The following is a 22,187-nucleotide window of genomic DNA, read 5'->3' on the forward strand; positions in this document are numbered from 1 at the left end:
AATAGTATATTTATTTTATAGATTGTCTGGAATGGAATTGTCCTAGTACAAAATATAAATATTCTGTTGTATACACAAATTGCATTAATTACTCTTGTTAAAGTATATGTTCAATTTCAAACAAGGGACTTCTAATAAATATAATAGATCCCAACATACACATTTTCCAATGCGGCATTATACCTGAGAGTTTTAATTTAGAAGATACTGCAAGGCCTAGCTTTATGTAAAGTAATATTTAGTTAGGTTGTTCTCGGTAAGATCAATGCCATGCTTGGACTGTCCTCTCTCCATTTAGTAGTACCTACTCTGCAGGTGTTAGCTCTGCCCATGATTCAAACAGTAACTGCTCCAAACATGCTGCAGGCATCTTGGTGAAGCCAGATAGCCTTTACTGCTGCTATTGGATATATGCATGTAATGGTGGATGGTAGGTTTAGTTTATTGCCATTATCATTGAACACACAGCTGCAATGTTACTGCAGGCTGCCCATCCCTGACAAGGACTGCAAAATGTATTTCTGGGACAGCAAAAATAAAAACACAATTCATTGGAAAATGTTAGCTTTGGTACAGACATTATTTAAAGCTGAAATGATGATCTTAAGGTTGAGTAATAGAATAAAGTTTTTATTTTGTTTATTTTGAAGTTTAAAAATTTAGAGCATTAACATTTAAAAAAAAAAAAGAAAAAGAAAATTAGGCTCCTAATGCAGATCTGACCATATAGATTTGTAGCATGTCTGGTAGAAGATCAGGGTAATAATGTGCTCTAGTGATTTACTGGTCCTGCCAGCTGTTTATAGAGGTAAATTGCACATAAGGTTCTTTTCAGTCACACCAGGGAGAGGTGTGAGAGCTGCTTTATGTCAGGTCTAACATAGTTCAGGACTCATTGTACCATTTGTTTTCAGCTGACTCCTAGTTCTGCTTCTATCCTGTACCCTTTGTTACAGAACTGCACAAAACTGCAGTATGCTTCATAGAGGCTCTAGTGGGGTCCCTGTACCAAGCACACACTGGTGTACGTCAGTAGATTCTTTTCTACCAGCATGTCTTCTCTTCTCCAATTCATTCCTGGACATAGTCACGGGGGATCTTATTGTCTGTATGGCCACAGAAGTACATTGTACTCTTAAATTTACAACATGCGCATTTTGCTTCGGACTTTACAAATATTTCACCTTCTCAGTTGAATTATGTGAAATGACTTCTTCCAATAATATTATGTCAGTGGTTTGGTGACACAAACTTGTTATTGGTTTAACTAAAATAAAATTTGTGAATTATTTAGTGCACGGGACACCATTATCCCTTCTGGGAACTGAATTGACAATATGAAAAGTAGGGTTTGTTGTTTGGCAGAATTCTTCAATATAAATTTGGTGCATCTGTCAACAGATTTAAATTTATCATTTAAAAAATAAAGTGACCATTATTGTAATCATTCTGAGAACAAAGCAACTAACAGGTGTGCTCCTGTAATGAGACAACCTGAGTTAACAAAATATATGGAATTAATTTACAATACTCTAATGGTCTTCGTGCGGAAATCTGACGTTTTTCTGTTTTTAGTTTGTTGGTAGTTTTTAGTTTGTTGGTAGATGTCACGTTAATAAAGTGGCAGTGTATGCATTTTATAGTGTATACTACTCTAATATAGAGCTTTTTATAATACTTGTGTGAGAGATCTGAATTGCAATTGCTATCCCAGCCTTAGGCAGCCAAATGGTGTTAGGCACACCCATGGATACCAAGTATTAACATCTTTGCTCTACAAACTCTATTAAGATTTTGTGTCCCCTTACAGCTATTCACGCCAGTTGCACAGGTACGCCGCTTGACAAATCATTTTTGAAGATTATAGTTTAGATACTGTCGTCTAAATGAAGCAAGAAATGACTATATAACATTCTGACTATCTAGCCCATGAAAGAGCCAGAAGATTTCTTTGTAGTGCACCATTCTAATCCATTGTATTACCAGTTGTCAGTGATCCATTCCCGTTTCTTTCCTCCATCCCAAATTTGATCTGTCCATGAAAAGAGATACTGGTAATGTGATAATGCAATGCATCTTTCCTATACATAGGGAAAAAAATTCTCATTTACATTAAGCAACATGGTAAACACTAAAGAAATGCATTTTGAGTTTGGTGGGCTTTAATTGCTGCATTTATTAATTAATTGTAAAATGTCTATTATGAATGTCACTGCAAAACATTACACCTATTACCTCCTAATGCTTTTCCCTTTTCCATCGACTTAAATGTATGTTTCCAAATCTTTGTGTGTGATGTTTTTGTTTATTAATTAAGTTAGATTACTGACTAATTATTGCTTCTCAAAGTATTTTTCTCAAGAAGACTGTAAGTGTACAGTTGGAGGAAGAAGTGTGCTTTGCTCATTAAGAAAGTAGCTTGGTAACTTAACAGCAAGAAGTCCGCTTTTCCTAATTGCCAGACGCTTAGATTCCCTACTCCTGGTGACTTGAACATTAATCTATGTGACACTGCAATCCCAAGGACTTCCTTAATTTTATTTTCATTACCAAACACTGTACTTTGTGCTCCAGAGACCCTTTGGAGATGGCAAATTAAAAAAAAAAAACTATATATAAGTCTCGGTGGATGAATCTCAAGGGTCAGCGTCGCCTAGAAATCCACAGTCTATTTACGTTATTCTTTAGATTGCGAAAACTCCCAGTGTCTAAAGAGAGATTTTTTTTTTAAATTAAGTAACAAAGCAAATATCCAAATGGTCACCAGTTAAGAAATGGGAATTGAAGTGATTTCGAGTTTTATTATTCAAAGCAAATTAATCAGTTACTTCAGTTCAATATTTCAATAAAAGTCTTTTTTTCCCCCAGTGGACTTCCCCACACCTTCCCTGTTCCATTATTCTTCATTGAAAATTGTTGCAAATTATTCTTGCAAAGACCATTGTAGAACTCTAGAGAAGTGTTATATCAGCAGTTTTTAGTTTATGGCAAATTTACTTCAAGTTAAAGAATTTGGAAGAATCTGGACACATCCACCTCTTGCAATGATCTGGTGAATTAAGGGACATACAAACATTGTATCTGTTTTAAAGCCTTCACTATTGTTACTCATTGATTGTACAAAACAAGCACTTGATCCTAGTGCTTTGTTCCCTCCCATCACCTGCACATATTTAAAGTAGCAATTTTGTGAGCTGAACCAATATTCCTGAGACTGCAGACTATTATTTTAACACTGACATCACCATGGTATGCATTACCAGTGATTTCATAGGCTGATTACTGGTTCAGATCACAAAATGGCTGCCTTCACTGTATGTAAGTGACAGGTCTATGTTTTTGCTTTGTCCCGCTAATACAGTGTTATAGTATATACTAATGCTATAAAAAGCATGATGGCCTACATTTAATATCTCGCTTCTTGAGGAAGGGTATGAAAATAGAGTTGAGCCTGACTTGATGACAACATTCATGTCATCCAGCGGCGGGGGAAAGGCATATGACGATGTTACTTTCGTTATTATGCCACTGCTTACTCTGTGCTTACTAAGGTTGGGGGTGTGTGATGGCACAACTTGCTTCACTGCATATTCCGCCTGTCGGGAAGGTTAGAGGCCTTTACATATACATCTCAGCTGTCCCGATTTAGGCGAGACAGTCCTGATTTGATGTCTGTTCCGCATTCCTGTCAGTCAGCACGTTGACTCATGGGAAGTTGGGAGTCATGTCCCCACATAGCATGCAATTTAGGGATAAGTTTAGGGAAGGGAAGTGGTGTTGGGGGGGCCTAGCTCTTCAGAAGCACTGTGCACTCCCCCGGGGAACATCTGAAACCCACCAACGTGGTGAGACATGCCCTTTTCATGCTGTGTCCTAATAAATATGTCCCAATTACCACTGGGAAGTATGTTGTCGGCCTTGGCCTAATACTGGAGTTTTTTGGACATTCCGAGAGAGTAGGATCTATAATATAAAGGATAATACTTTTACACCTGTAATCTATTGACTATTGTGTTCCTCCCTGCCGTCACACAGTTTCTATCAACCCCACAAAAAACCCTGAAACATAAACATTTAGAATGGATGCCTGGATGTTAGAAAATTAGTTTATTGGTTCTTTGTTTTTGTCTTCTACTCATTGCAGTGACAGGAGCCATACTTTTATGTTACACTACTTTTATATTAAATACATAATTAAAATGAGTACATAAATGGACTCTTACTAACCACCCTCCCTAAGCCATAACTAACCATGATATAGGTTTACCTAAGAGCAAAGCTCTCCAGTTAAAGCCCTCACTATTTATTTTCTGTCAATACTTAAAGTAGCAAAGCAGCTGCAGTTGACCACATATGTGACTTTATGTGATCTACTTAACCATTTCCAGTTTTCTTTGCAATGACACTGTCCCTTTAACGCAAATACAGTGTCTTGATATGTTACAGCATAACTAGATAAATGGTCGTTTAAATGTCCAGAGTTGTTTCATTTTAATGACACTACTACCCAAGAATTTGAGAGGCATAAAGGGATACGCTAATTTGAGGGAAAAACACTTGGTTTTACTTCTTTCATTACCATTAAAAGCTGAGTTGAGTCCTCCCGTTCATGGCATTGTGTGTACTAAACATTGTACAGACTAAACTCTGGCCTGCTCTTGGCTCCTCACCAGAAGAAACACAGGAGGTGAAAGCTGGCAAGGCCCTGAATATCAGGAATCGAAGCTCTCATTGTACACTGGTCTGTGCCCAGGGCTCATTCGCATTCTACTCAGGAAAATTCACCCTTTATAAAGTCCTCCCGTTCAAAGTTAAATAAAATAACAGCAATGGAAATTTGGGTAGGAATCTAATTTTCTCTTTTCACTAAAAGGCTCTTCTCTGTTTCGAAGAAAAAGAAGAAAAAAAATCGGACACAAGAACAATTATGAAAAAAAAAAGAAGTGCACAAACCCCATCTTTGTAGCTACATAAAGGCTTGATTGGGTTTGTGCTCATTAAGTCAAGATTGTGTGCTTATGCTGAAAATATTTTGAAAGCTCTGTATGTAAGAAGTTCTGTGTGAAATGTGCTGTTTAGCAGTTTAGCAGTTTAAGAAACATGGTCTGGTTTTTTTTTTCCCCTTGTGTTTTCACTGTGGCTTAAGAAAGAATTATAGTTAAGATTTAAGGGTATTTTGTATAGTGCTTATTCACATGAGGGTTAATAAGTGTGTATTAAAGGCACAGGCAAAGCCTTGTACTGTGTGAGTGTGCTTTCCAATGTCTCCTTACAGCATAGTGTACTTACTAAGCACACTTATAGAACACCATTATATTGTACCAAGTGTTAACACTTGCAGCCACATATGTTTACAATTGGTGTAAAGTGCACACTTGTTCTAGTTTGTGTGCACAGGTCCATTTGTTTATATGCAGGTGCAAGTATAGGGAGATGGCAATGTAAATGTGAGTGTGTTTTTTTTGTACCTGATAATATTTCTTTGCAACCTGTTGTGTATTTGTTATTGTTTAGCTAAATTCAGAGCTTTGTGAATGAATTTTGCATTGTATAAAATCCATTGAAGAATCTGAGATTGACGCAGAGCTCCAGGACAGTCACGCCCCTTTTTATAACATTACACTTGAAAACATTGAGATTATTGGAGTGGGGTCACAGAGAAGAGATGTAGTAGATGCAAAGAAGCAACATTAAAATATTTTTTGGGGTGCCAAGAGCTGATGACCATAAATAGTCACAATGTGAATTCATAGAATTTACTGATATATGCAGTGTCCCCCTCAAATTGTTTACTTCTAAGGGCTTGTATAGACTAGGTAAAACAATCAGAAACATGTGTCATAATACATATGATTTATGTCTATGGTACTCACACTCCAGACACACCAAATATGTTCGATGTTGCGTTCCAACACGTGGAGGCTGCAGACAACTGCACCATGTAAATCACACATGTTTTATCTATTGTGTATTAGGCCTTAAAGAAATCGGGAATAACCAGTGTTGTGTATGCCATCCTAACCAGTGCTGTTATCGCCTTACTTTCATTTACATTATTAGCCTACTGTAGCCGTCCAGCTGTTTTGGCTTTCTATTAAACTGAATATTGACTATGAATATTGACTTGTCTTTTAGGACAAGCAGTCTTGGCAAAGCGAGAGAGAAATTTTCAACACCCCTGGGATGAAACATGAAAACCTCCTGCAGTTTATTGCGGCTGAGAAGAGAGGAACGAACCTAGAGATGGAGCTGTGGCTTATCACAGAGTTTCATGAGAAGGTAGACTTATTTGCCAACAGTAACAACTATGCTTTAAAGTATGACTGCAATTCTCACTTTATACAGAACTGCAATTGTGAAACATGTATATAAATGATTCCCATGGCAACCATTAGCTTGATGCCATCGGTGCTCTTGGCTGTTGGTTAATAGTCAGCACTGGGATGTTCCTCAAAACCCTCCTTTCCCATATCATCTTTTGCACCTACCCAGCTCATTACCTGTCAGACAGATGGTTTGCGAAAATAAAGACTTCTTGGTGGTTGACTGGTTGATACATATAGAAGGGAGTTGTGGGATGGTAAATCTGTACAAAGGACCATATTTCATTGCACGAACATAGTTAAGAGCCAAATGCCTCCGCTAGAATGTATCCACACATTTCAATCCCCTGCCGTCCCCAAACTCCCCCGCACCCAGGGGAGCTTACTGACAATGCTGATAGAAGTGGAAGCCAACAGTGTGTCCATTTAGGCATAATACGCACCATAACACTTCATGATTTCACCAATAATCATTTTTCCTAATACTGCAAATATTAACACAAGGCATCCATCATATACGATCAGAGAGTTTAAATAATGCTCTCATTCTGTCCACACTCAGTTATGCCAGCCACGGTGCCCTCACGCCACGTTTTGCTCAGCACTGTGTCTCTAATAAATATAATAAAAAGTAATCGTTGTGTTCCGGTGCCTCCTGATCCAGCTTACTTCACACAGCATGGTCTGTCCATCATTCTCTTTCTCTATTGGCTGTGTTAATTGATTGTATATACAAGTTAGCTGGTATGATCCAGTCATAATTTACCTCTCAATCTCTGGTGCACTCTGTAATGGGATGATGGTGCTGGCTAATTTATAGATAGCTTACAGGAGAGAAAATGCACCAGATCATTGCTGCAGACTGGAACATGGCAGAAGCACGGGCGATCTAAAAATAGTTAATTGATACACACCTAGGTTCCGTTAAAACATGTTTTCACTGTTTTTACATATTTGCTTTTATTAGTACATATAGTAGCTATTATATTGCTTAGTCTGGAATGGTAAGCCAAAATCTAACTCAAGGACAGCAGTGTGATATTCAAGGGAACGGTGACACTTCACTTTATCATGAAAAATGTTACAATGTTCGCTCGCTTTTACTAAGCAATTTATTGAAGCATCTTGGAATTTTTACTCAGCAAGCAGAGAATAAAGAAACCTGTATTGATTGAAATTAGCCATTGTTTCCAAAATAAATTGTCCACACAAGACTACTCGGAACAGTGGTTCCCAAATTGTGCGCCTATGCTCCCTGGGGGTGCCTTGGAGATCTCGCAGGGGTGCCTCAGCCAGGGCCAGTGGTAAGCAAGGCGGGGGACTACTTGGTAATTATTTTGGCTATGGGGTGCCTTGAAAAAATTTTGGAGACCCTAAGGGGCATATGCAATTGACGGCGGGATCGCTGAAAATCCTGCGCTCGAAAAATATTACTGTTAATACGGTAATTTACTCGCTGGATTTCAGCTCGCAGCTCAGGGAGCCGCAAGCCGGAACCCAGCGAGATATTACCGTATTAACGGTAATATTTTTCGAGCGCGGGCTTTGCGGCGATCCCTTGAACTGAAAAAGTTTGGAATCCACTGACTCAGAATAATGTGTTGTTCTGTTGTATTCCTCCTGCAGGGTTCCCTGACAGACTATCTGAAAGGAAACATAATAAACTGGAACGAATTGTGCCACATAGCAGAGACTATGTCTCGAGGACTGGCATACCTGCATGAAGACGTCCCGCGCTGTAAAGGTGAAGGGCACAAGCCGGCCATTGCTCACAGGTACTGAGTTACAGCTGGACACATATCTCTTAACAATCCTATAAAATGCTTTGGATAGAGATCCAGGACAAAAATCTTCCTTTTACAAAACTTTTTTTTTTTTTTTTTTTAAACAGAGGGACCTGTGTTTATAGCCCATAAAGAAAAAAAAAAGAAATTAAAACTTACTCACATGAGCTTTAGATGTACTTTGCAGTCAGCACTGCTGATTACTGTTAAATCCCCCCAGTTAGATCCGCCAGCTGCTCGCAAAGCCCACAAGGGCAGTCCCTAGTGCCGTGCTCGCTTGTGAATGAACACACCAGCAGAACTCTCCAAATGATTGCACAGGTGTTTGCAATCAACTTGGGCTAGGAGCCAAGAACCTGCTCTGAATGGTTGTGGCTGGCTGGCGGCTGCACTTGTAGTCAGTCCAATTCAAGCCTCAACGCAGGCTTTTAAACAGTGGGAAAATGGATTTTTCACAAGAGACTATTTTTAGACCTTTAACTTACAAACCAGATGAATCGGTGGTGCCATATCACCCTCTAGTGTAGTTTAATCAGTATATGTACAATTGATTTCACATATAAAATAATGAATTGCAATCCTATCTATAAAATGACATTTGGGAAAGTGGTTTATAATATTTTCAGATGTCTATTTTGGAACTATGCAATGTAGTGTTGTAGGTACATTCCAAGAGAGCAGATGATAGGTCATGTGTAGAGATTTCTGGGGAAATTGAGCCATATCATTCATCATCAACAGTTATTTATGTAGCGCCAGCAAATTCCGTAGCGCTTTAAAATCGGGAACAAACACAATACTAAACAATACTGGGTGAAACAGACACAGAGGTAAGAGGATTTTGCTTGCAAGCTTACAATTGATGCTGTAATTTCTCCTGTAACAATGCAAAGAAATGCTGCAATCTCTGGTCCCTTGGTAATATTGCTAAAAATAAAAATATACTTAAAAAAATAAACATTGAAACCCCTTTTAGACGTTGCTTGTTCCATTAGTTTCTATAAGCGCTATAACATGAAAGTTTACATTGTAATGAAAACATTAAAAATAAAATTCTTTAGAAATGTGAAAATGATGCAGTGAATGCAAAAGAAAGCTGATCTATACTATGACAATTTTAGGTGTAAAAGTTTTGGGTATTGAAATGAATCATTACATTGTAAAAAGTATTGGTCAGATCTGGGTTGGATCGGTGGGTCTTAAGCTAAGTACACACTACATGGTTTTCGTCCAATAATCTGCTAAATCAGCCGACATATGACCGCTCGTTCAAAAGTCGGGTCAGTGTGTGCAGTGACACGATGGTCGAAAGTCTGCCCAAATGGACAATTGTCGCCTCGTTTGGTTGGTCGTACCGTTTAATATTTTCGTTCCAATCCCGTTTCCGTTGTGTAGTGTGTATAAACTTCCGACCGATCCACAACAGTGAGTACGAAATTACAGTCATTGCTCACGACAACATGGCTGTAAAAAGTCGCTAAAGGGACGTCAGCTCTTCCCTTTATCGTCTTAAACAAGGCTAGTGTGTATGCAGTCCATGGACCGAGCGATCGGAACATCGATCGCATGTAAAATCGATCGGCATAAAAAGTTGGTGGAAAATTCTGTAGTGTGTACCCAGCTTAATGTAGACTATAAATTTTAGTGACCGCAATCTCTTTTTTTTTTTTTCTTCTTTTTTTTGTTGGGGGTGGTAGTGTCGTTTATGGTGGGCTTATTTAGAATTTTAAAAATATACATGTGAACTACAACACACATCTACTGTGTCTCGCATTTAGTGGGTAAAACTGTGAGTTTCAAGGATCGTCCGGCAGCTGTTTGTGAGGCATTGTTTCCCCCCTCTAGTTTCTATACCTTTTTAGTTTTAAATACACCAATACATGAACACAAACCAAACAACTGTGATGCTGTCCCCACCCTTGCATATATTCACGTAAGCCATGTTGAACGTAAATAGAGATTCTTTAAGTGGTTTCCTGGTTACCAGCTTGAATTTAAATGTCACTTTTGCTTCCCCCTAGCATAAATTTATTGGGCTGTCCTCTGCTAATGGCCCAATATTCTAAACTATTGCCCTGTTATTCATTAGTAGAGACCTGAGACGTAAATTTCTTTCACCCCCCCCCTTTCCCTAAATACTTTCTTGCACCATATAAGTGAAGAAAATGTGTTTCTCATTTACACATACCATCTGTCAGGAGTTCTCTGCAGAGACAGCTTGGACAACTCACAGCAGGGAGAGATGCCTGTTCACACCGCAGCCTACCCATTATCCAAAATATAAATGTACTGATGGCTGCTTGGTAATGGCTTTACCAGTGCAGATGGAGCCAGGCTCAAGCTGGGTGAAACTGATTTGCTCTGACTAATGTGTTCTCTTCCAAAGAGTTATGTGACAAATTAGACACTACGTCCATTTCATGGCTTTCTACGGGGTCATTAAAATCACCTGAGCTACCTACTTTGTCTTACCTAGAAGAGCCGTTTCTAAGTGGATTCCTCTCTGGCACAGTTTGTCTTCATGTTGCTTTCCTAGGTGTTTATTTCTGCTATTTAGATTGTAGAGACCAAGAAGAAAATAATGTATAGTCCTTTACAGAATGAACCGGTTTTTACATGTATATGAATTGTAGTTGGTTGTTCTCGGATTTGCTTCTGAGTGGATATTACTTGACCGGGCTGGTTTGTTGGACAGTTTTGCTGGAAATATTACAGCTCTGAAACAGGCTGATTGAAAGTTATGATTTGAGTCGTATAATAATCCATAGACTTGTTTAGCAATGATTACAGGTGTGTTTGTATATTCCTTACCAGTCGGGAAATATGGCCCAAAAACTGCTGTGAAAGATTAATTCTTTATGTCCTCCCAAAATGACAGCGGAGCTGGCACAGGAACTGGGTGGTTGGATTCCAGTATTATGCCATTAACTGTTGGGCACCTAATGACTTATACACAGCGTCAGTGTTTGTTATCGGAATTGGGCTACCACAAAACCTGGTATTGTCATTGTAGATTCACTAGGAACCAATAAGTATTCTCTTACATTAGGTCTCCCCAAAACCACAACAGAAATACATCACTGGTAGTAATTTAATGCTATCTGGCAATTTTTATAATTTATTTTTTTAAATACACTAAAATAATCTCTGTCTCCAACCTACTCCCTACCCAGCACGAGTCAATAAAAGTATAATGTATATGTTTGCTCTCAGGCATCTATCTTTAGCCACTTTTTTTTACAATATCTGTTTATTTTTGTTTATATATTGCCCAACAAATAAAAATCTTAGAATATGCTGCCAAATGAAAGTCTTTTCTTTCTTAAAGTGAAAAAATCCCTTGGGTAGATCAAAAAAAAATGTTGTTTATGCCGAAAGCTCTGCATCTTGATAAAAGGAAGTTGGTCAGGTTGTAAAAGGCTGAAACCACTTTAATCTTTATATAGTTTAAAAAGAAATAAAACTAGGAACATCAGCATGATCACACACCGTTCTCCTATGCAAAGTTTGGAAAGCAATTTTAATTGCAGTGTGCAGTTAAGAGTTTGTCTTTATATTATAAGGTATCTATACCTTTTTTTATTCTTGTCCAAGAAAGGCTTTTGTTTCTAAAATTGTTTAAAATATATCTTTTTTTTTTTTCTTTATATGAAATCAAAAAAAGACATGGTTTTTTGTGTCCATAAAAAAGACTAATAAGATGGATTTATAAAAATGTTCTGGTTATACGGCTTCACCTAGTTTATATGCGCACTAGTCTGCTTGCAGAGCTCACCACGTAGTAGAGGCTCAATTTTTCTGTATTCTGCATAATTTCTCCTCCCAGGCTAGTCCTGTCTATACAATTGAGGTATGATAACCCACCCACGATAACTTATTCTTCGGGTGATATCTGACTTCATTGTGGCTAAGACCAGTTCTAGAGAAGACCAACATATATATAGAAAAAGAGGTAGCAAAGATATGTCTAGCTTGCACATTCATCTGCTAGGCACAAATAAGACAATTTCTTCTTAAATATTTTTTCAAAGGGGTTGTGCATACTTATATAATGCCCTATGCTCATATAGATGCATACTTAATTATTTATTTTCTAATATGCTAAACCGATTTAATTCCAGTAACTAGTCAAAGCACCAGAAAAATGGTTACTGTTTCAGTAGTTGGTTCATAGGCAGAGTGTGGTAGGACCTTAACCACACTGTAAATAGAAGCATGAAAATTAGGGCACTAAAGTAAAAACTGCCTGGGATAAAAAAAAAATGTTTCAATGGATATATGGTGTAAAATGAAAGGAAATCTGCTCCATTTGTAATTCATTTCCAAAACCTAATAATGTGATTTTCAATAATAGTTGTTTATACATTTAATTGCTGTTTCCAAGAACTTGCAAACTGTTTTACTTTCCATTGATGGGCTAAGAATAACAAATAGGACAAATTGCCCTTTAAATATAAATTGATTATAAGCAATTTTTTTATAGCTATCTTTTCTTTAGTATGTTGCTGTCTTTTAGCTTTTTAGACTTCATGGATAGTAACAACAGTGACACCTGCAGGTAATACATGGACTAACTATAATACTGGAGAAGAAGCATATAGATAATAAATTAAGGCATTTTTCCATTTTTGTTATGTGGATTTTTGTTTATAGAACATATTACATTATTTTATATTGATACATTTCATCAGTTTTGAGATAATACATCCTGCAAGCTTGGTGAACATTACACAGAAAACTTTGTATCTGATTACTTACTGACCTCTAGATATTGCACATTATTGCGTTTTTATTTGTAAACAGAATTGTGTACAGGGGTTTATTGTGTCCTCAAGACTTGCTTAAGAATTAAACGTATAGTTTTTTGGTGATTTATTTATTTTCTTTTTCTTAATTTACAATTTTACATCCATCACCTCTTATTAAGCTAAATATTTTTTAATCCAGTTATTAATAAGTCTTTAGATTTGTGCTTTAGGACACATTTTGGTAAAAATATGGACACACTTTTGTTCTGCTTACTCAATCCATTTTCATTGCTTATTAAATTGCTTTATGCAAATTAGCTAAATAAATGGAAAATCTTAAAATTAACCGGTGAATATTTAATACAATGTTGGCAGTTCACATTTTTTTGCTGGCCACTTACTGATTCAAAGGGGGGCTGGGATCTTTGAGTGTGGAGCTCCAAAAAAATGCAACAAAACCCCCCACTCAAAGCAATGGATCCTGTTATTACTGAGCGCAAATGAGCCAAATAAAATTATTCAATTCTTAATTCGGGGAGATCACTAACGCTTAGCACAAGGTGAAATGAATCGTGAAATTCATTCCAATAATTGCACCTTTTATTGGTAAACCTATTTATATTTATAAAGACAAAAATTGCAGTCAGACCTTTGCAGATATGTTAATAGATGTGGACACAGCTGAAAGGACTTGACATATGCAAATTGGCAAAATGTCAGCAATCTAAAAATTATTCAAAACAAATAGTCCTAGAATAATAATAAGAAAAAATAGAAAGCGAACTATCGCCAACATAGAACCTGATGTTTTATGTAGTTAAAGAAAATATTTTATATTTTAAATTGTTTAATTAGGTCAAATGTGTACTATTAATTATATGGTCCAGTTAAGTTGACTGCACCTTCTTTTTAATATCCACTTTATAAAGCGAATCGTCGTTAACTGAAATTTGTATTATTATTATTATGCATTTAAATGTCCACCGACAGTATATTTATTTTTCCTTCCGCTTTTCTTATTTTGTAAAACAAGATTTAATGCTATTTATCTGTTATTATGATGTGAGGAACCACAAGACAGAGATAAAGCTAAAGTAAGCATATTCAGACTATGGATTGCGTCTCAGAAAATAACTGGGATAAATAGTTCCATTTGTTGGTTATAGTTGAGTCCAAAATGTGTCACTAAAGTATTTGGCCTAAACTGTATATGACCTAAACCAGACTGTTAAACTAGACAACAGGGTAATGGAGAGGGATTAGGTGGGGTTGGGGAGCTCCAGTTGGTATCTGCATTAAATATATATGCGTACGTATGTATATACATATGTGTGTCTGTGTGTATGTATATATGTGTATGTCTGTGTGTGTGTATGTATATATGTGTATGTCTGTGTGTGTGTGTGTATATATGTATGTATATGTATGTATGTATGTGTATATATATATATATATATATATATGTGTAATATATATATATATGTATGTGTAATATATATATATATATATATATATATATATATATATGTATGTGTAATATATATGTATGTGTAATATATATGTTAATATATATATATATATATATATATATATATATATATATATATATATATATATATATATATATATATTTAGCGTCTCTTCGTTTTGAAACTCCTCTAATTGAAGTGGTCTATGCTGTACATCTGTACATACCAAATTTCCTTCTCGCTCAGGTTGTTTAAAGTAACTCTAATGTTGACACGTAACTTTTATTACAAGTCTCTGCTTGTCTATAAAATAGGGACATCCCCTGATATTCTCCCCCCCCCCCTCCCCAAATAAATTATATAAATGGTCCTCTAGTGCCTGGCTCTGGTAGCATAAAGAACACAATGTATAGTGTTAGTGAGGTGTAAGCAAAGGCTTGAAACAATGCTATTTTTTTTTGCATTTATTAATAAAGACCAATTAGAAAAAGAAAAGAGAAATAGTAAATTAAATCTACTGTGGTGGGATTTTACATACGTTATATATGTAAAGCTCACATTTTAAGTGGCATACATTAAATATCTGTATAAACAGAGAGTCCTGATGCTATAGTTTATATTCTGTGAATTTTGATGACATCCATGCAGTGTTGATTTGGACTTCTTGTGTATTATAAGGAGTAATGCGCCCTTTACTGTAAACTCGCTCCTGAGTTCTATGACCTGTGTAGAAGCACTCGACCGACAACCTCTCGCTTTTATCCAGTCATAGAAGCGAAATAGTTTGAGCTGGGCATCTTCGACAAGCTGGTGTATTGTGTGAGGGTTATCACACCTGTTTAACATTGATAGGAGTCTTTGGGAAGAAATTGAGACAGAGACCCACCCTATGGCTTTCTGGTTCCTAATAGGCTTTGCAAGTTAGGTAATGTCCTTCAACAAATATTATTTATTATTTAATATTATTTATACACGTATCTGTTAGTGTTTACATAAAAAAATAGGAGAATAATATGATTAATGTGCCCGTAACGATGATCAATCTGGTTACTTTTATTTCCCTCTTTCTGTTTCAGGGATTTTAAAAGTAAAAATGTATTGCTGAAAAATGACCTGACAGCAATCTTGGCAGATTTTGGGTTAGCCGTACGGTTTGAACCTGGGAAACCACCTGGTGATACTCATGGACAGGTAATTATATCCACACTTTGGATTTATAATTTTATCCTTATTTATGCATGTTTGTGTTTTTATAATATGTGTTTGGAAAAGCCAAGTAAAGTAGAATGTCACAGTGTGTGTCTATCTTTAAGAAAACTACAACAAATAAAATTAATAATTTGTATTTCTATTTTTACCCAGGTTGGAACAAGGCGTTATATGGCTCCAGAAGTGCTAGAGGGCGCAATTAACTTCCAGAGAGATTCCTTTCTCAGGATAGACATGTATGCTGTGGGGCTTGTGCTCTGGGAGATTGTTTCCAGATGTACAGCTGCTGATGGTGAGTCTTGGGGGTCCCTCTAGATCAGCCACAAACCACTGACAAGTGAAGTGTGAATAACATTGATTACCTTGTTACAATGGCACATGTTAATGGGTGGGATATATTAGACAGCAAGTGAGCCGTCCGTCTTGAAGTTGATGTGTTGGAAACAGGAAAAAATGGTTAAGCGTAAGGATCGGAGCAACTTTGACATGGGTCAAATTGTTATGGTTAGACAGCTGGTTCAGGGCATCTCCAAAATGGATGGTTTTGTAGGGCATTCCCGGTAGGCAGTTTTTAGTAACTACCAAGAGTGGTCCAAGGAAGGACAACCGGCAACAGGGTCATGGGCAACCAGGGTTCATTGATGCGCATGGGGAGCGAATCCAATCCGACCGAAGAGCTTCTGTAGTACAAATTGCTGAAAGTTAATGCTGGCTGTGATGGAAAGTTATCAGAACACACAGTGCATCGCAGTTTGGTGTGTATGGGGCTGCGCGGCCACAGACCGATCGGAGTGCACATGCTGAAACCTGTCCCCCAACGAAAGTGCTTGTGCCAGAACTGGACGATGTGGCAATGGATGAAGAAGGCCTGGTCTGATGAATCACTGTTTCTTTTACATCATTTGGACAGCCGGGTTTGTGTGCGACGTTTACCTGGGGAAGAGATGGCACCAGGATGCACTATGGGAGGAATGCAAGATGGCAGATGCAGTGTGATGGTGATGCTCTGGGCAGTGTTCTAATGGGAATCCTTGAGTTCCTGGCATTCATGTGGATGGTACTTTGACACATACCACCTACCTAAATATTGTTGCAGACCAAGTACACCCCTTCATGGCAATGGTTTCCCTGATGGTAGTGGTCTCTTTCAGCAGGATAATGTGCTCTGCCATACTGCAAAAATTGTTCAAAATTCCCCAGATCTCAATTTGATTGAGCATCTGTGGGTTGTGCTGGAATGGAAAAACAAGTCAGAGCCATGGAGGCCCCACCTCGCAACTTACAGGACTTAAAGGATCTGCTGATAACGTCTTGGTGCCAGATACCACAGAACACCTTCAGAGGTCTTGTGGAGTCCATGCCTCGATAGGTTAGAGCTATTTTGGCAGCAAAAGATGGACCTACACAGTATTAGGCAGGTGATTTTGTGTTGTGGCTGATCATTGAAAGTTTTAGTCATAAACCGTAACAGTACTACACTATAGCATAGCAAACTCTACTAGTGATAAAGTAATTTGTGATAGTGTACTACACAAAGTTTCTCTTCATATAATTCTCACCTACTGTGTTATTTTTCTGTAATATGTAACTATACAAGTTGAACAAAGCCTGTTTGTACTTGAATGTCTCTAGGGCCTGTTGACGAGTACATGTTGCCATTTGAAGAAGAGATCGGTCAGCATCCGTCTTTAGAGGATCTGCAGGAAGTGGTGGTTCACAAGAAGATGAGACCCATATTCAAGGACCACTGGTTAAAACACTCTGTAAGTTCTTGATAACTATTATTTAGCCGACAAAGCTTTAGATAATCAAGCTTTTTCTTACATGGACAAAATTTACTTAGCACTTTTACCTATTTGGGAATAAATCCATAAAACCCATTAACAGGGTGACATATAAAATGTTGCCAGCCGGGTGGCATTAAGTAGTAGCTGGGTGGGGGCAGTTGTAATACTTTTCAGTAATATTGAATTTTTTTTGAAGGTTATTGGCCACACCTGCCAGGACTGGTCAAACTGGTGGTCAGTGGTCTAACACACACTGCTGGCTGTAGTGCTCACATAGTGCCTGTTCTAATAGGAGAAACACCGGTTTATTCTATTATAATAGGACTCTGTAGTGACAAGTAAAACAGACTGGTGGAGCACCTGGGAAATAGGTGCTGGTTAAAACACTGAGTCAACTTCATTCCACTAATTATACTTGTATATAAGATCTAACCAGAGCTGCTCAAACCCAGTCCTCATGAGCTACCAACAGGCCATGTTTTCAGGATGTCTTTCAGTAAAACATAGGTGGGATAATTATTGATCCAGAAAAAAGGTAAACTCACCTTTGCATGATTAAAGACATCCTGAAAACATGAGCTGTTTGTAGCTCTTGGGGCTGAATCACCTCTGCCTTAATAATCTCATTTTCATTTCAGACTGCCTGTTGGTTTCTCTATTAGTCAATCTGTATACACATGCATATATAAATATCTATTTTGACATAGATGTACAGATAAGGTAAGGTAACCTTACACAACCTGTTATTTATTGTAACCTTCTTTGTTGACAGGGTTTAGCACAGTTGTGTGTTACAATTGAAGAGTGCTGGGATCATGATGCGGAGGCACGACTCTCTGCGGGCTGTGTTGAGGAACGTATATCTCAGATCCGCAAATTAGTGAATGGCACTACCTCGGACTGCCTTGTTTCCATTGTTACATCTGTCACCAATGTGGACTTGCCACCCAAAGAGTCCAGTATCTGAGTCATTTATTACATTTGTCTTTCCAGACTCACATTTGAAAACAGCGAAAAAATATAGATATATAAAAAAGGAAAAAAAAAACATACACACAAACACACACGAATGCAGCTGCTATTTTATCTTGACTTATTATTATTACTTTTTTTTTTATTTTATTTTTTCATTTTTATTTTTTATTTTTTTTTATATATTTGGCTTCTTGGGGGGATGGGTTGGATCAATTTTACCAGCACGTTGTTCTATTGTATATTAAAAAAAAGAAAAACAGAAAAAACAAACAAACATCTCAGCAAGCATTCAGGTGCCGACTTATGAATGCAAAAAGGTGAAAGTACTTCAGAACTTCAACAAACTCCTTTTTAGATACGCTATGTTGGTTTCTCTTAATGTGTGACCTTCTCAGAAGAGGACCCATAGGAGACCACCTACAAAATGCTGCAAACTTTGTAGTAAGCTGAAGACTGTTACATAAGGTACACCTTCCACAAACAGGATTCCCTTTAACAACCGTAATCACCTTCTATTATTATCTTCTGGACATTGTGCTCCAAAACCGTCTGTTGTGTCTTTTACGGATCTAACGGGTGTCTTTGTAACATGTAGAGAAACGAGAAACAGAATGTTCTCACGTTTGAGAGATGAATATTTGAGAGGTTCTATGTGTGGGCAGGGCAGACTGTGGTCGCACTTTGCAGCATTCGGCAAATGATTTATTGCTACAAAGCTACTTCTCAGGTACATGTTGATAAAGGGGAAGGATGCTTTTTCCAATGCAGAGCATTGCCGTAGGAAATTGGTACAGAGAAAGGAAAGCCTGATCATCCACACGGCATGATGTAGTGTGAGGGACAGTCCAACTTATTCCTATGTGCAGTTTATATTTTTAAGTGTACAGTAAAAAAAAATTAAAATCAACTGCCTTGTTAGATAACCAGGTGACTTACATCCACACTGACAGGTCATGGGATTAGCAACCATTAAAAGCTTTAACAACCAATCCTTTCACTCAACATAAGCTAATATCCTTTTGACCTAAATTGCTGTTCCATCACAGTGTTGCTAAAAGGTATTCTTTCTCTGTACTGCAAAATAATAACCTAGCTTGGTGCATATTCAGCCACTAGATTTGCCAGAACTTTGCTCAAGTCAGTGAATGTTTCTGATGCTGCTGATTCAATACTTGGATACATTTTTCATCTGCAAAACAAGCAATGTTTTTAAAATTCACCCGCATTCAACTTACGTGGCTTCCATGGTTGACCTCCTCAAATGTTGGATGACACTGCAGATTATGTAATGTGTGTATCCAAGACATGAGGTGGTTCAATTACAAAAAAATAATACATTGATACAATTACAAAAAAAAATAAAATAATAAAAAAAAAATTCATGACCATAGACCACCTCAAACCAGAAATACCTCAGAATTTTGTACTTGTATAAGTTTATTATATATTTTTAGTTGTGTTGTCTTGTAGTAAGTATATTTTAATGTAAGTTGGCTTTTCTGACAAGGGAGTTTAAAAAAAAAAAAATTAAAAGGAAAAAAATAATTTTCAAAACCTTTTAGGAAGTGCTACCTTTTTGTTTTTATAAGAACACCATTGTAAATAAGTGTACACATTTGTAGATTAACTGCCTAAATAAGATAATTGGGTATCATTCACACATTTGCGATAGCTGTTTCACTCTTTTTTTTTTTTTAATACACAGTAAGCCTTTTTCCCTTAAAAAAAGGAAAATATATTTCATTACCATTTTTTCTTTTTTTTCTTTTAAAGGTTATATTTAGAAAGTCACCTTTTGACTTTTATATAACCCAAATGTTTAATTAAGCAAGTTCTTAATTACTGCATTTTCCCAAGCCTAAGGCATTGGTATTTTTATGTGTTTGTTAACGTGCCTTTTCTATATTTACAAACACTTAGCAAAGGCCAATCATTTTTGGTCTTTTTCTTTGACGCACCTTGGAAATGTAAATTAAAGATGTTAAATTAGTTTTCACAAAAAAAGGCTTGCTGTCATCTTTTCAGTTTTACCTGAATGAACTTTGCATCAGTTCTGTTTTTTTTTTTTTTTTCCTTCCTTAATTAAAAAAAAAAAAAAAAAAACATCTCAGAAGCTTTAATGTCCTTAGTATAAGTGCCATATTTAATTTGATAGTCTTCTATTACAGTGTATGTCTTTTAGACATTATGATCAGCTGATTAGAATGTTACTGCAAAAAATGCAGTTGAGGGCCGGGATCTTTTTTGTTTAATAATTATTCTGCATTTTATCATTATTTTATGTGATGTAAACCATGCATGCTAATACCTTTTATAGAACATGTGTTTGTTCTAGAGCTACACAGCAAAAGGAAGAAAAGGAGATTTTTTTTTTTTACATCCAAGAAATTACATTTTAATGTATAAAGTCACAAAAAGTTATATTTTCCAAAAGGGAATTGATTTTGAGTATAGTTTAATACTAGTTCTATGTTGATCAGATGTTGTTGATGCTAGTAAGTCAATTAGCTTAAAGGCTAACTTTTTCCATTTTGAACATATGAAAAAAATAGGAAAAATAAGAGCAACCTGAATATAATGTTTTTGGAATATCTTATGACTTTTTGTGTGTTTAGCTGGGGTTGAACTGGTATGCAGTAAAACACGCAATATATAGCTTTTTAAAAAATATTTGGTATGTTCAATACAGCCCAAAAAAATTAAGTAGATTAATGTGGTTTTTTTTCTCTAAAGGACACAGTGTGAAAAGAACTGTATATTATACAGGCAACCAAAATGAGCATTCACTATAATTAATCGAGAAATTACATCAAATAAATATTGTGTGTCGATTATATAAAAAAAAAATCAATAAATTTTGACCGGACCATTTAGTGAGGAAATGTACACACATGGTGCTATGTTGTTGTGTCATTTACAAAATGAAAAGTCAAACATCACACTAGCATTTTTTCTGTATCATAGACATGAACAGGCATTTAAGGTTCTGGACCAGTCAATACGATTTAAGAGTAAAGCAATCTCATTTCTCAATCTCAGCAACTTAAAAGAAATGATGTAACTTTTAATTGTGACATGTAAATTAAAGGGTTCTTTTGTTTATGTATACATTACCCTTTTACAGTCTTTACCATGCATAGTCTACTCCTTCCATGCAGCCAACAGATTTCCTCAAAAAAGTCTTGTCTGCAATATAATTGCAATATTAATTTTTAGAATATTCTAATTGTCCTGTAAAATGTTCCATTAGGCAAAATTCTTCAGTAAATGGCACCTTTAATTAAGTATTATTTATTAAGATGATCACACAAGCTAAGATATGAGAAGTGATATTTGGCAATAGACTCTATATCACATTGAGTGTCCCCCCCCCCTTCCCCCCCCACCCCAAAGCAAGCCGGATGTCTGTTAATAATCTGATCAAATTGGATATTTGATGTTGCCTTGAAATAATAGTAAAAATATAAAAGCATTAAGTCTATTTGCTCCTATTCTTACTTAGAAATTACAATTGCATATGGGTGGTGTACACAATACTACTACTAATGTTTAGTAGTAGTAATAATGTTTTATAGCAGTTCTATTGAAAAGCTGAAAATATGTAATAGCCCATATTATACCTTTCCAAGGAGTGCTTTTGGGGCTTTGATGTAATTAATAGTAAACATCATTTTTATAATTGCAGATCACTTCTGTGTTTTTATTCAATGGAAAAAAAAGGTGTTTGTTTCGATATATTCTATAGAGTACATTTTTTTTTATTAAACTCTATAATAATAAGCACACTAGTATATAATTTGGTATTGTTGCTGTGTCACTTAAAAATACCATATTTATATTGATATCGAGATATTCACTTTTCTTGACTTATTTGGTAACTGCATTGTACTTA

At 36.4% G+C, this 22,187-nt stretch overlaps 1 protein-coding gene across 1 annotated transcript in view; it reads left to right on the forward strand.

The window, feature by feature from the left end:
- The window catches only part of ACVR2B (activin A receptor type 2B), a 121,742-nt gene extending 100,601 nt beyond the window's left edge, over positions 1-21,141 (forward strand). Inside the window, exons 6-11 of the mRNA XM_075212163.1 lie at positions 6,136-6,279; positions 7,950-8,098; positions 15,401-15,515; positions 15,687-15,825; positions 17,166-17,296; positions 18,093-21,141. Coding sequence (XP_075068264.1) covers positions 6,136-6,279; positions 7,950-8,098; positions 15,401-15,515; positions 15,687-15,825; positions 17,166-17,296; positions 18,093-18,287 — 873 coding nt within the window. The 3' untranslated portion in view covers positions 18,288-21,141. The remainder of the gene's footprint in view (positions 1-6,135; positions 6,280-7,949; positions 8,099-15,400; positions 15,516-15,686; positions 15,826-17,165; positions 17,297-18,092) is intronic.
- The last annotated feature ends 1,046 nt before the right edge of the window (positions 21,142-22,187 follow it).

Source organism: Mixophyes fleayi, chromosome 5, assembly GCF_038048845.1.
Source record: "Mixophyes fleayi isolate aMixFle1 chromosome 5, aMixFle1.hap1, whole genome shotgun sequence".
NCBI lineage: Eukaryota > Metazoa > Chordata > Amphibia > Anura > Limnodynastidae > Mixophyes > Mixophyes fleayi.